This window comes from Anguilla anguilla, chromosome 10 (assembly GCF_013347855.1).
Source record: "Anguilla anguilla isolate fAngAng1 chromosome 10, fAngAng1.pri, whole genome shotgun sequence".
NCBI lineage: Eukaryota > Metazoa > Chordata > Actinopteri > Anguilliformes > Anguillidae > Anguilla > Anguilla anguilla.
Window position 1 is genome coordinate 27,115,424 of NC_049210.1, and position 14,903 is coordinate 27,130,326.

General features: G+C 43.1%; 1 protein-coding gene across 12 annotated transcripts in view; it reads left to right on the forward strand.

Annotated features, from left to right (window-relative positions):
* LOC118237336 (formin-binding protein 1-like) overlaps positions 1–14,903 on the forward strand; it is a 185,430-nt gene that overhangs the window by 34,564 nt on the left and 135,963 nt on the right. For 11 of the 12 annotated variants that reach the window (XR_004767148.1, XM_035435933.1, XM_035435926.1 and 8 more), the window contains exon 2: positions 1,930–2,045. The exons of the other annotated variant lie outside the window; for it this stretch is intronic. Coding sequence is in view for 10 of the 11 variants with exons in the window: in XM_035435933.1 (XP_035291824.1) it covers positions 1,930–2,045 (116 nt within the window). In the remaining variant the exon portion in view is untranslated. The remainder of the gene's footprint in view (positions 1–1,929; positions 2,046–14,903) is intronic. 12 annotated transcript variants of the gene reach the window in all.

The following is a 14,903-nucleotide window of genomic DNA, read 5'->3' on the forward strand; positions in this document are numbered from 1 at the left end:
AATCATTTAAGTACAAAGGGACAAACCCATGTAAGGCTTTAAAGGTAAGAAGTAGTATCAGAGATTAGTATTAGAGATTTCGAGAATAAAGTCGTAATATTACGAGAATAAAGTCGTAATTGAGAAAAAAAGTCATAATATTACGAGAATAAAGTCGCAATTTTACGAGAAAAAATCATAATAGTACGAGAATAAAATCGTAAAATTTTGAGAAAAAAACAATTTTTAGGAAAATATATTACCAGCAACCAACAAAACGGGTGAGAGGACAGTCTAATGGCAGCCTGAGCCTGCAATTAACTCCAAGTCCGTGTGGTTCTTTCTTTGGAATAGACAGTTTCTTGCACAATCTTTTCAATGTCCTGATACTTATGATAAGCCAAAAGATTTTGTTATTTGTGAAACCTATACTAAAGTATAACTTCACAAGATGCTCCACCTTCCTCATTTTAATGCAGGTGGCAGGCTGCTCTTCTGATATTTCCCCTCTAAAATAACACGTAGCCTAAAATTACGACTTTATTCTAGTAATATTATGACTTTTTTCTCGTAAAATTACAACTTTATTCTCATAATATTATGAAATTTTTCTTGTAAAATTACGGCTTTATTCTCGTAATATTACGACGTTATTTTCTCCAAGAAGCACTGAATACTTTGAACTGCTATTAAACGCATAAGTGCCAATAACAGTTTTCCTCACCGTCACACGCAGTCACATTGAGGCAACCCTCTTGTCCACTGCAGTAAACTCCAAATGAGCGGCTGGGAACTCATGAGTATCCCCACTCCTGCCTGGCGCCCCTCTCCCTGAACAACTCCTGAGTAGGAGTTTGGTTCTAGAGCTATCACTTTGTGTAGAGGTGAGTTCAGCTATATCCAGTTGGTACCTCTCAACCTCACGCACCAGCTCTGGCTCCTTCCCCACCAGTGAGGTAATGTTCCACGTGCCAAAGAGTTAGGGGCTACTTCGCTCTCGCCCCTTGCCCATCGGGCATTGCATTCAACGCCTACCCTGAACCTTGTGTAGTCTTTTTGGTCTAAGCCTGGGCAAGGTATATGGGCTGCCCAGCCAACAGGCACTTGCCTGTGGACACCACCACCAGGGCTGGTTTTAGGGATGTGTCCCGGCAACCCTATTCTGGGCAGGGAAAACTTAGCTGTATTTTTGTTCACCACATTCAGAATGGGTCTATTAGATCATATTTGTCTGGGTCCTCACCCTAAACTTCTTTGCCTTGGGAGACCCTACTGGGGGGGGGGGGGGGGATAAGGCCCCAATGACCTAGCTCTGGTATCATAATACCTTGCGAGCCTTCTGCCACGACAAGGCCATGATCCAGGAAGGAAGGCTAAGGTTAGAAAAACCGTTCAATTCTGTATTACCTCCTCAAGTGGTCAAACTTGATCACAGGATCATGTAGTTGGTGCCAAATAATGATTGTGAAGATGTATGTAAACGTTTGATCCACTGATAATCTGATATAGTACATAAAAGCTGAAATAAATCTGTCTCTTAGCTATTATTTTGAAATGACCTCTTATGGAAATAAAGTAGATACCCTAATTGACTTAACACAGGAAATGTATGGTAACACGAAATGTGCGGAGTTGTGAAAAACTGAGTTTGAATATCTTTAGCCTAGGTGTATGTAAACTTTTGGCTTTAACTGTACCATCCTGTAGGTTTTCATTGCAACCCTAATTTGTCACTTCTGACTCTACTAATTTCTCAATTAAGATCTTTAGCTGTTCAGTGTGGTGTCCTTTGTTAGGGTTGGTGTGAAAACCTATTAGATGGTAGATCTCCAGGAACCAGGTTGGTTGCCACTGTGCTAGACGTTACTACTGTGGGTTTTAGATGAATGTGTTCGTTTTGCAACACATGTCTTTTTTCTAATTTTATACCTGTTTTTCTCTCTGTTCTAGGATCAGTTTGACAGTTTGGAAAAGCACACGCAGTGGGGTATTGAGTTCCTTGATAGGTACACTAAATTCATCAAAGAGAGATGTGAGATCGAAGTCAACTATGCAAAGCAAATTAGGTAAGAGGCAAAAGTCTTTTTATCGTAATATTGCAAAATATATACAAGAGATTGTGTAAATATTCTCCCTCTGACTGAAAGTGCTGTCCAAGTGGTAGTGTTTCTATGGTGCCTCACTCACTGCTATTCAAGGTGACTCGCTGTTATTCACACCTGTTATACAGCTGGTTTCTACTAACAAAGCTGTGATTGTTAACATGAGTACAGCATGAGTGTCCCATCTGGGATTTGAACCTGCAATTTTCCACTTAAAGGCTAAGCTCCTGAAGGGTCCCTGGGTCATTGAAAAGGACATTTTACATGAATCCGTGGTTTTCAACTGGTATCATATTTTCATCTTTCAAATGTACACAACATGACCAAAAGTATGTGGATACCTGACATCCAACATCTCACCCAAAATTATGGGCATTAATATGGAGTTGGTTCACCCTTTGCTGCTATAACAACCTCCACTCTACTGGGAAGGCTTTAACCTAGATATTGGAGCACTGCTGCAGGGACTTGTTTACATTCAGCCGGAAGAGTATTAGTGAGATCTGGTACTAATTTGGTGATTAGACCTGGCTCGCATTTGGCTTTCCTGCTGATCCCAAAGACGTTGGATGGGGTTTAGGTCAGGGCTCTGTGTGGGTCAGTCAAGTTCTTCTGCACCATTCTTGACAAAACCATTTCTATATGGACCTCACTGTGTACCCGGTGGCATTGTCATGCTGGAATAGGAAGGGGTCACTGGAACTAAGGGGCCTGGCCCAAACCATGAAAAACAGCCCCAGACCAAAGGGTATCCAGATACTTTTAGTCATATAGTGTATTATTAAAAATGTTAACAATATGAATTATCATGGTGTGTGACGCTGAATGCACTATATCAGGGAAAGTGTTCTCAGTGATGTCTACAGTGTGCCTAATTTTCATCAAACAAGATGACCTCCAGGACCACCTTTTTAACTTTGAATAGGCTCTGAATTGCTTGTAAGTGCAATGGCTGTATGAAGCAAATGACTTTCAATGCAAAATATCAATGCACATTTTAAAGAGCATTGTTTGAACTTAAAGGCTAAGTGCTGTTTCAAAGTGATAGACTGTCTCACTCTGTTCACCATCAGGTAAATGTTCTGAGGTAACAACATAGATTGAGTGGTAGAGAGAGGATGTGTTACTGTGGTAATTGAGATCCATCCCTAGATTCAGTTAACACTTAACCACTTCGCGCGATCCCCCCTAGTGGTTGGCATGCCGGCATGCCTAGATTGCTCAACCCATAAATTCATGGCTCCTGCAAGTAAACTATGAGTTGAAAACAGAAACTATGTGTTCTAGTTTCATTAGTAGACGATACACAACAAATATGTTGAATTTCACAGCGCTCACCATTGTCCCGCCAATCGTTCATTTAACAAGCACCCCCTCCCTGCAGTCTCATCTGCAGCTACATCCCCCACCCATAACCCACTGGACAATAGTGTCTATCTGGGCATTCATAAAAATATTCTTTGACCACTAAAAAATCATATTCCGTCATAGAAACACGATAAACCCAACAATAGCCCTAAGATATACCAATACAGCAGTAAAAACGCTTCTCGCTGAATAACGAAATAAATAAGAAAAATTTTTCTAAAATTATACCATGTCATTCTGCTGTCAATATCTTGGACTAAATATGGAATAAATATACAACCTTACCATTGGTTTTACGCGTAAAGATGTCCCTTTTGAGACTGAGTGGTCATATATTGTCTTGGACAATCCATTTGTGACATATACGCTCATTTGTGACACCTGGGTACCTTTAAGAATACCTGCGCGTAATACCAAACGTGCTGTTTATGGTGTTGTCGCCCTTTGTAGTACAATCTGGCTTGATTGACAATTAATCTATCCAATAGGTGACAGTACAAGCTTTCTAACGATGTATAATATGTCTAATTCAACTTTTGGAATAGCATTTTATTAACCTGCATAACCGAAAGTTGTGAATCATCATTGCCGCCTCATGTCTTCAGTCTGTGGTAGCAGTAAAAGACACTGCACCGTTATCGATCAGTTTCATCTTATTTTGTAAAATATAATTATCTTTGAGGACTTCTGAGCATAGCTAAGCCATATGTCAAGTCAGAAGAGGAGACTGAAGCATTGATTCTATGTCTCTGTCTCTATCTACTGCACACAAATATCGTTTCATAATCGCTATGTAAGTATTACTGCTCAAAATATTTTGGTAATTTTTGAAATTGAGTGTCTTTAAATAGGTTAGTGGTATTTTATAATGAGAATATTTCACACTGTAATGTAAGCGTTCGTTGGTAGGTCAGTAGTGTTTGTGTTTCATGCACCAGATATGACGTGAAAGCTGGAACATTGGTGTGTGGTTGAATATTGTTTTAATGTCGTCACATCCCCATACAAAAAAAACATTACATATTGTTGAGTACAAAAATACATACGAGAGTTAATTATTACACATTTAGGTACTGTACCACATTGAGTAAAATGTTTTAGCATTATTTGTTAATCTGATATCAATGTTTCATCTTAAACCTTCATAAGCATCTCATTTATATGCTTTATAATGGGCAAGAAGCATTTTATTCATTTTTGGAGAGATTTTGGGGTTTCTGGACCCCTAGGTATTTTAGACCGCTGCACTTGACGATCTTGTAATTCCCACGTGAAAATGATGAACAGTGAGTTTCTTGAGTCAAAACGGTTGATTTTTTAGTGAAATACATGATATACTGACCTCTCCTGCTATCAAGCCAGGTGACACCCAAGCATTCAAAGATTTCTCATCTGCTCTGAACACACTAGTGGGGATGATGATCAATATGGATGGTCAGAGCCAAACTGTGGTTCCCATGTGGACACACCCCTCTGCAAACTGCCCACCAGCTACAGAGAGCGGTTTACCAAATATAGTCTATTCAGGGGCAAAATCTGCAGCAGTATCAACAAGACTTACATGCTTCCTGACCTTGCCGTGTGGCTTGAGAGGAAGTCACAAGCTATCCAAGTCTCCAGGCGAGTGACTGAGGCCAGCCAATCAGAGCATATACAAACTGAGCACAAGGAACAAAGACCCTCCAAGTCTCAGTAGGCCAAAACAGCTACTGTCTAACTTGGCAGTGATCAAGAGGTCAGGAAACCCCTATGGGCCTCTGACTCTCCCCCCACTGACTCCAGCTCAGGTCAGCCTTCATCCACAAAATGAGGGCGTTTCAAGCACTACTGTCCTTACTGTTCCATCAGAAACATTACCTCAGTGCCTGTGCTGAGTTTACCAATCTCAACACTACTGAGAGGGCAGCATGGATAAAGGAGTAGAAAAGGTGCTGGAGATGTGTACATGGCCACAAGCAAGAGAGTTGTACACTCAAGAAGCCTTGTTCAACCTGTAATGGGCAGCACCTTGTTATGTTGCAAGATGTGGCACTCACAGCCAGCGTCCACATAGTAAGCACCTCAAACACAGTGTATATGGACTAGGCCAGCCACTTAGGACTGCTCAAGGTCATCCCAGTCCAACTCCAAAATTGAAGATGGACCCTGACCACACATGCAGTGCTGGACAACGAACCATACTGCTCCCAGGTGCTGCCCAGCACCTCGGCCTAAATAGAGATGAACTCTTGACACTGAGGACCATCAGACAGGAAGTGGTAAAGCTCTGAGGTGTCACTGTGTCATTTGAAGTCTATGCTCTTTCAATCCCACCACTGAAACACCACATTCAGCGTGCCTTCACTGGCCAAGAAGTCATGTCCAATGGAGTCGCTAAAGAAGAGTATATTCATTTGATAGACGTCCCACTGCAAACATTCAACCAAATGCAGCCTATGCTGCTCATAGGATCCGACCATGCCCACCTAATAACTCCCATACACCCTATAGGTGTGGGACCCCAACCCAGCTGTGTGCACACTGCCATGGGGCTGCCTCATGGCAGTGTGCACACAGCTGGGTTGGGCTATACAGGGACCCACCAACTCCATCATTCAACAAGTGAGAGCTCCTGTCTGAACACATCACTGGTCTCATCCAGTCCCCGTTTGCACCAGCATGTGGAGAGATTATGGAAACTCAACACACTGCCATACAGACATGAGGAGGAGGCAACACGTTCAAAGTTGCATCAGGAAGCCGTAGACATGCTGGAGAAAGGGACAGCTCGCCTCACAGTGGATGGAATTTCCCGCTATGCCACTCTACTGCTTCACAAGAAGCTTGCATCAAGCCTTCAAGCTGCTTCCACAGCGGTTATACCTCTCCTGAGTGCCACGGAGTGCCGCCTAGCTAACAGCCCCGAGCTAGCCAGTGTGTAAAACCGGGAGACACAAAAGCTAGAGGATGCTGGCTATGTGGTGAAGATAACCAGCAAAGAGGCTGCCAATCAAGTGAGTCATGGTATATTCCACACCACATTGTGCATCACAATAATAAGGCCAGAGTAGTGTTGAACTGCTCGTTCAGCTATCAGCAGAATTCCCTGAATGGCAACCTGCTTCCTGGGCCTACACTGGGCCCACCATTGCTGGGTGTTTTTCTCAGATTCAGAGAACACACCATCGCCATCAGTAGAGATATACATGCTATGTTCCACCAGATCAGGCTCCTCCCAAATGATCAGCCACTCCTCTGCTTCTTGTGGCGGTACATGACCTGAGATCGTAGTCCAGACATCAATGAGTGGCGTGTGCTGCCTTTCGGCACAGTTTGCAGCCCATGCTGTGCTGTATACACCCTCCAAAATCATGTCAGAAAGAACAGCACTGGCAATGAGGATGTACGTCTGTTCTCACCGGTATTTATGCTGACATATGTCTCCAGTCTCTCCCATCCCAGCAACAACCGAAGCAGCTCATAGACAAGATGAGGGCACTCCTCGCTACTTGAGGGCTTTGAGATACAACAGTGAGCAAGCAATGTGCTAGAGGTGATCTCCCATCTCCTCACAGACGCAAGATCAGAGGGATGCGAGCTGTGGCTTACAGCAGACAGAGCCGACCCCCAGGAGTCACCACTGGGCCTATGGTGGCACTGCCCCACTGACACACTGGGCTATAAGCTCAGTCCAGTGACATCCACAGAGCCGAGGTGCACTATTCCGTACACAACGCAAGCTAAAGTCCTGGTCCGAGGAAAAGAAAGAGGATGGGATAAGCCTATTGCAGATTAACTTCTCCCAGTATGGCAGGTGTAGGAGAGTGAGCTCAGGTGTTACACACCAGCCTGCATGAATTCTAACATTTCAGACCTCCACATCTTCTGCGACTCATGGGAGAAAGCCTATGTGTCTGTAGCCTATCTGCGAGTAGAAGATAAGGCAGGGGGAATACACGTGTCATTTGTCATGGCCAGGTCACGTGTCGCACCCAAATGGCAGCTTTCTATGCTTCGCTTAGAGCTCTGCACTGTGCTGACCAGGGCACTTCTGACAAAGGTGCTATACATTGAGCTAACTTTTCATATCAGGCAAACCACCATGTAGTCAGACTCCACTACTATGCTGGGATGTCAGAGTCCTACCAGTACAAGGCATTTGTTGGGACAAAAGTTGCTGAGATACAAGAGCTAACGAGCATTGAAAACTGGAGGCATGTTGACGCTCATCAGAACCCTGCTGACGATATATTACCCGGGGAAAGACCCTGCTCAATCTGTCTCAGCCAAACCGACAGAGCCCAGGACCAGTATTTCCCACACCAGTCTCCTGATCACTGGCCAGTCAACCCTTTGCTGAAAACAGAAGACGGAAGGAGAAATTCTGTGGTCAGCTTGTAGTCATTAGCCGCGTTTCCACCAAAAGTACCCGGAACTACTTTTCAAGGAACTAAAAGGTTCCTTCAGCCCATTGTTGTCTGCGTTTCCACCGCGGTCTAAAGTCCCGCGAAGATTAGGCAAATTAGCCCACTGACGTATGAAAAAGCGACGTTGTCGTGGGTCCATCTGTCCTATGATTTCTTCTGTAACCCCATACTACCACCGAAGTAGCCTACATTATTTTCTAATAACCGGGACAGCCCGGAGGGGTTTATTCCACTTATATACAACGGGTTACCAACAATGACTATATATGGTTACTTTTGTATTTATTGATTTTTATCGATTTAATCACCTGGAATTGAAATATTCTGCAGCCGTTTGGGCATATTTTACCGTTGTCAAGCAAAACTGTCGTTGGTAGTTGAACTTGGACCGTTGATATGCAACAAATAGGATACAACAGACTAATAGTCAGATTGTAACTGTTTTATATACCCTCTCAAACACATTCATTATGTTTTTATGCGAACATTCACTTTCATGTCTTGACATCCGAGGCGACAGAATGCATTCACATTTCCAATATAACTGGCAACAACAGTAGAAAACATGCACACGTTGTAAACAATTTGCTGTTTGATTACTTTCTCATCGTCAATTCCATATAGGCTAATCGCAAAATGACAAGAATAGAACGAAAACTCGGACTTGCGTGAAAATTTAAATTAGCAGTGGTACAGCCACCGTTTGCTTTCCTTCGAAGTTACTGCTAGCCGATCAGCGAAGTGTGCCCTCCAGATGCAAACCATGCACCATAAATTAGTCCATAGTCTTCCTGGTCTTTTTGTGGAATTGAAGAATGGCAGAGTAAAATTACGGCAGTCTGAAAAAGCTAAAGGGACGATTACTAGAATTAATCTGTTATTTTACCCTGACAAAAAGTGCGGAAGGTGATTTCCAGTTTGCTTTTACTGTATCACCAATGTGAATTACGCAGAACTACCGCATACCTCACATAACTGTATCAAACGTTAATTACGAGTCAATTACAACGGGCTAACAAAGAAAATCCGGAAGAAAATATTCAGCAACCGAATTAATCCGTTTGAATGTTTTGGTACGTAATATGCTGTCCCAGCACGAATGCTTAGCATTTTATAAAACGAATACTAAAGCAAGAAAAGAACAGAAGAGCACACGTTATAATTCCAAGACGTTGGCAGGCTATAACCAAAACTAGGCTACTGCGCCGCATAACATACAAGTTTGATTTGAAGTTATTATGAAAATAAATCAGTTTGCTGCTGCATATTTTTAAACATGGCGGTTGAAATAAAACACTGCAAGTAGTCGACCAATCAGAAATTTTCACTGCTTGCGCCCCACCCCAAAGGTTCCGGTACTTTTGGAAAGTACTACCCCCCGAGCAGGAACTTTTTTGGGGGTAAAATAAAGCCCCCGGAACTAAATTTAGACTCTAGTTCCTGCGGTCGAAACGCACTGAGTTCCTCAAAAGGTTCCTAGTTCCGGGGTAAAGTTCCTGCGGTGGAAACGCGGCTATTGTCACCTCTCCTGATCCTGGTCAGTACACCACATGGCATGTCAGTCGATTCACGGGGCAGCAGCGCCACTTATGTCTGCCTCCACACGTCTAGACACAGAGGTTGCCCTCCTGAGAAGAGATCAGTCTGAGAGTTTTCCCAATGAAATCAAAATATTACAAAGTGGCAACCCTGTACGCCCAGCCAGTCGTTTGAGTCCATTCTCCCCGGAATATGACCAGACATTGGGCCTTGTCATGGTTGGAGGTCGACTTTGGGAGGCTGAAGAGCTTAGTGAAGACACACTTCATCCCATTGTCCTGGCACCGGATCACCCAATCACGCAGCTCATAGTGCAGGATTATGATGACCGCCTACTGCACGCGAGTCCCGAGCGAGTCTTCATCGAGATCAGAGGACCTATTGGATTCTCCGCAGCCGACAAGCAGTCAAGTGTGTCTGGAGTGTCAGAAGTGGCGCTGCAAGCCTGTGGTCCCGAAGATGGCCGACCTGCCTTCCGCACGGCTTAGACCCAACCAACTAGTTTTCTGGTCTACCGAGGTAGACTGCTTTGGCCTGTACATAGTTAAGCTAGGAAGGCAGCATAGTGTTTAAATAACTTACCACCAGATGCATCCACCTCAACCTGCTTCCTAGTATGGATAGCGACTCCTTCTTGTTAGCCCTTCATCGCTCCATAGCAAGTAGAGGCAAGCCCAATGAGGTCCTGTGTGACAGAGACACAAACTTCCGTGGAAGTGAATGGGAACTCCGGGATGCCTTTGTGGCCCTGGAACCTGCACTTAAAGCTGGAAATTGGAAATTGGATTGCTTTTAAGTTCAATCCCTCTCTCACCCCCCACTTCAGTGGGGCATAGGAGAGGGAGATTAAATCTGTAACGGCCTCCTTCCACGTTATCCTCAAGGATCACACTGTTTCAGAAGAGGTGTTGTCAACTGTCTTCATCAAAGCAGAGGGGATCTTCAATTCCAAGCCCCTAGGGTATGGCAAGCCCCTGAATTATCTGACCCAGATCCCATCACACCCAATCATTTGTTGATAGGGTGGCGGGATGCCTTCTTTCCACAGGTCGTCTATGGTTCCAGTGATCTTTTTGGACGTTGTCGCTGGACGCGCAGCCAAGTGCTCGCTACCATTTCTGGTGTCAGTTCACCTGCAGGTACCTCCCCAGTCTCCAGCTTCGCCAGAAGTGGCGGAACAACACTCCTGACCTCACCATGGGCTAAGTCATCAGACTGATGACGAGGTTTTATAAAATACGATGGCTGTTTTGTCCAAAAACTATTTTAAACGTTGACTCATCGGACCACAAAACAAGCTTCCATAAGAGCTTCCATGTGTTACTGTCCATCTCAGATGAGACCGAGTCCAGAGAAGTCGACGGCGCTTCTGGACAGTGTTGATGTATGCCTTCTGCTTTGCATAATAAAGCCTTAACTTGCATCTGTAGATGTAGCGGCGAATGGTGTTGACTGGCAAAGGTTTACCAAAGTATTCCCGAGCCCATGTCATGATATCTATTACAGATGCATGACGACTTTTAAGACAGTGACGTCTGAGGGATCAGAGATCATACGTATTCAGAAGTGATTTTCATCCTTGCCCTTTACGCACTGAGATTTGATCAGATTCCATGGTTGCATCCCAAATGATTCACTTGTTCACTCATTCACTATTCCCTATATAATGGAAAATATGTGGCACACTAGATAGGGAGCGAGCGGCAGAACGAACGTTTGCTTTGGGACACTGTTGTCATCATCCTGCACCGCTACTATCTTTAGAATATCTATCGCACAATAATGGAAGTTGCGTTTGTTATTGATGTGGCAACAAAGCGACGTCATCTTCGGTCCCTGATAAAATATTTTTTGAACGTAATCTGTACGTGTATATATGAAATTCTGAAAATATTCATTAATATTGGCATCGACCAAATGTATAGCAATATACCGTTCAAAAATCTTTTATCAATGACGTTTTGCTTGAGTTGCACGGCTACCGAGATTAGCTAGCTTCTTAGCTAGGAAGCAGCGCTCCAGAGAAAAACCGTTAGAGTGAGAGCACCTATTATTGACCACCTTCGTTTGACAGACAGGAAAACGTATTGCAACTATATATGACATAGGTGAAATATTGGTAACAACCTGCACCTAGTTATGTAGGAAAAAATGTCCTTGTTATCCTCCATTGGTTATTTTTTCAGTACTTTCGTGATTTTTTTTTTGTGCCAGCAAATAAGTCAGAAGTGGTCCAGCGCTAGTTTTTGGTTTCTAAGGGGATGTGTATCTACCACCCCATATAAATTAATGGAACTTGATATAAATTTGTTAGCACACTGTACAAGTGTCCTGTCTTGCGTATTTGAGGTTAATATGAGAAAGGGTGGTCGCTATCACCACGTCTAGGAATCCCTACATATTAACTGTTGTAACCCAAGTCGCAGGACGCAAAATAGCCATTAGGAAAGCAGTTTGACATTATGAAGCAAAGTCTGCGCTATTGCATTTAATGGGTCGCCGATGAGATAATTCCAAGCGTGTTGCTTGTCTTAAAGTTGATATTGTAAATAAAGCTGTATTAATACAATTAAATGTATATGTATGAAGTTGGTTTTTTACGTTTAGACAGTTTATGTGTATTTTTACAGGACTTACATTTTAATAGGTAACAATGTCCAGTTCTCTATAATAAACGCGAAATAAATACACTAGCGGTTAGGGTGGTCGATACACGGCCCCCCCCTCGGGTGGTGGATAATAGGTGCTCTCACTCTAACATTACACTTGGCACTCCAACGAAAATTGGTGACTTTTTTGTATCGAATATGCAAATATAATTCATGATTTGACATAACTATGGACAACTTGCATTTATACAAGTAGCTACCACTTGCTTGTTCCAACCGCCATCTTTGTTGAAATAAAACTGTAAAGCCCTACCGCAGTGTATTGCGGGATTTTGGGCTTCCGGATAGCATACAGAACTTGTACCCTACATTTTGCAGTGCGTTGTGGGGCAGTAGTTCACTATATAGTGTGCTACAATTTTGTTTCTCAGATGGGACGCACTACAAAATGGCTGGTACCAAAATTAGTGCACTGTATAGGGAATAGGGAGTGAAGGGACGCAGCCCATGAATCTTTTTATTATATTGTGCACTGTAGAGGGTGAAATGCCCAAAATCCTACGGATTTGTCTTTGGGGAACGTTCTCAAAGTTCTGGATTATTCGCTGATGCATCTAGCAAATTGGCGAGCCTCGACCCATTCTTGCTCATGAAGGACTAGGCCTTTCTTGGAGGCTCCTTATATACTATAACACTATTGCCTTACCTGTTTAACATCACCTGTATCACATCGTGATATTTCAACTTGTCACATCGTTAGTAGTCCTAAATTGCCCCTATCCAAACTTTTTTGGAACATGTTGCAGGCATAAATTTTGTAAACGTATATCTTCAAAAAACAATGAAGTTAATTAGGTAAAACATGAAATACCTTGTCTTTATACTGTTTTAGTTTGAATACAACTCAAAGTAAATGTACAAATTACTGCTTACTGTTTCCATTTGCATTTAATTTACCGTCCGAGATTTTTTGGAATTGGGGTTTGTGAGCTACACTGCCGTGCAGGAGGGTGTGACCAGGATTTAGCGGGGAACAGAGTCAGGAACCACGTTTGAACAAAAAAATTGAAGGACTTTTATTTTGAACAGAACGCCCCTTCGCTGGAAACAGAGCAGGAAAAAAAAAAAAACTCTTATTTAGAAAAAAAACGGTCCTCCCTTGGTCTTGCTTCCGGTTTGCGTCCTCCGGTTTCTGCCTTAGGTCTCCCTCCGTGTCTGTAACAAGCGGCCAAAACCAGACTTCGTTTTTGAAGCTCATTTCCTGGTGTTGTAGTTCCTGGTTGCTCACTAGCGCCACTACGGATGGCTCCAGTATAGGTGTTTTCATATCCGGTTTCCATGTAAGTCTACGGTACAAATGCGATCAAAATACAAAGTCAATAATTTTTTCTCACAAGAACAAATAGTCATAATAGGTGTATTTTATTGGTCTTATGACTGTCCATGGGTCGATTTCATGATTTATTGCGTCATTTGGGCACAGTGCCAATATTTGTTCTGGACCAATGAGGTACAGCTTGCGTCACTTCCGGATTACTGCGGAGGACTCAGCTACAGTAGGGGCTACAGTCTATGGTCACTGGGGTGGGCGGTGGCGCTTCTTGGCCTTGCCATTGCGGCTCCGGCTACGGTCCGCCTGTGCTAAGTCTGAAAATGCAGGCATCCCATTTCGTGGTGATTTCATTATGGCGTGTGCTATTTACAGCTGCTCTAGACGACCATAAAATAATCCTCCTCTTAAGTTTTTCGGTATCCGAGTCATTTTTACTATTTCCTTTAGCCTACTTAACCAAATAATTACTTGGCAGAAAGCGTAATCAGCTTGCTATATTTGGTAGTCCAGTAGTAGCCTGTGCTAAAACAGTTCGCAACTTCGGCTACCAAGCCATTTGACTAGCTAGCTAACCTTAACCGGCAAACATTCAATCTGTCAAACGTGTTTGGCGGCTTGTCAGTCGTGTACATTCCGTAAATGTCTACCTGGGCCATGCTTCACGCATGTGACAAAGCTACTATAATCCCGATTTTGGGATAAACACTTTTTCAGTTTCACGAAGCGAATTAAGAGTTTCAAGGTTCATTTGCTGAATATACAACACACGATGAAATCACACACACAGAATTTAACGAAATTAACCATCTTGGCATTTAGAAAGGAACATGTTTTTAGCATTTAAGAGACCGACAAGCTAGGCATTTAAGACAGTGGTTCTCAGAATCGGTTCTGGGGGCTCCTTGCGTATATTGGCTTTTCTCCATTGGTTTTGATGATTTACAAGAAAAAAATAATAGCCTAATAATAATTAGAAATTCAACGTAGGCTACATTATTTTTGTCTTCATGCACCAGGTGGAAAACTTGCCGTACAAAGTGCGTTGTCATATTTACACGCCTGCAGATCAGTTATTAAAATACTTGGTAGATTTGTTAATCACCGCTGAGTGTTAATTTTTGTTCGGTAGAAAGTGATTTGCGAACGATCGGTCAGCTAGCGTCACCCAGCAAGTGAACACCACAAACGGCGATGGAGTAGCTAGTAGTAGCAGGCTCATTATCTGACTGGCGAAAACCCACGACGATAACTTGCTCGGTTAACAGCAGATCTACCAGACAGTTATACGAAAATTTGCCTAGTCAAATCACCAGTAGCCTACACATCTCCGATTGATTGACCATCAGTGTAGTCAATGTTCTTCCCCTGTGGTTCATATTGCTAACGCGTGAGCTAACCACGGACAGCCTACCTAGCTCACTGGCAAGCTGATATGCTAGCTAAGCATATTCGTTTTGCTGAGAAACATAAATTGAAGATAACTGAACATAGCCTAATTGTATTTTTAATGTCATACATAACGTGATTACATGACACAGTACAGTCACGGATGGAAATTAAACCCCGT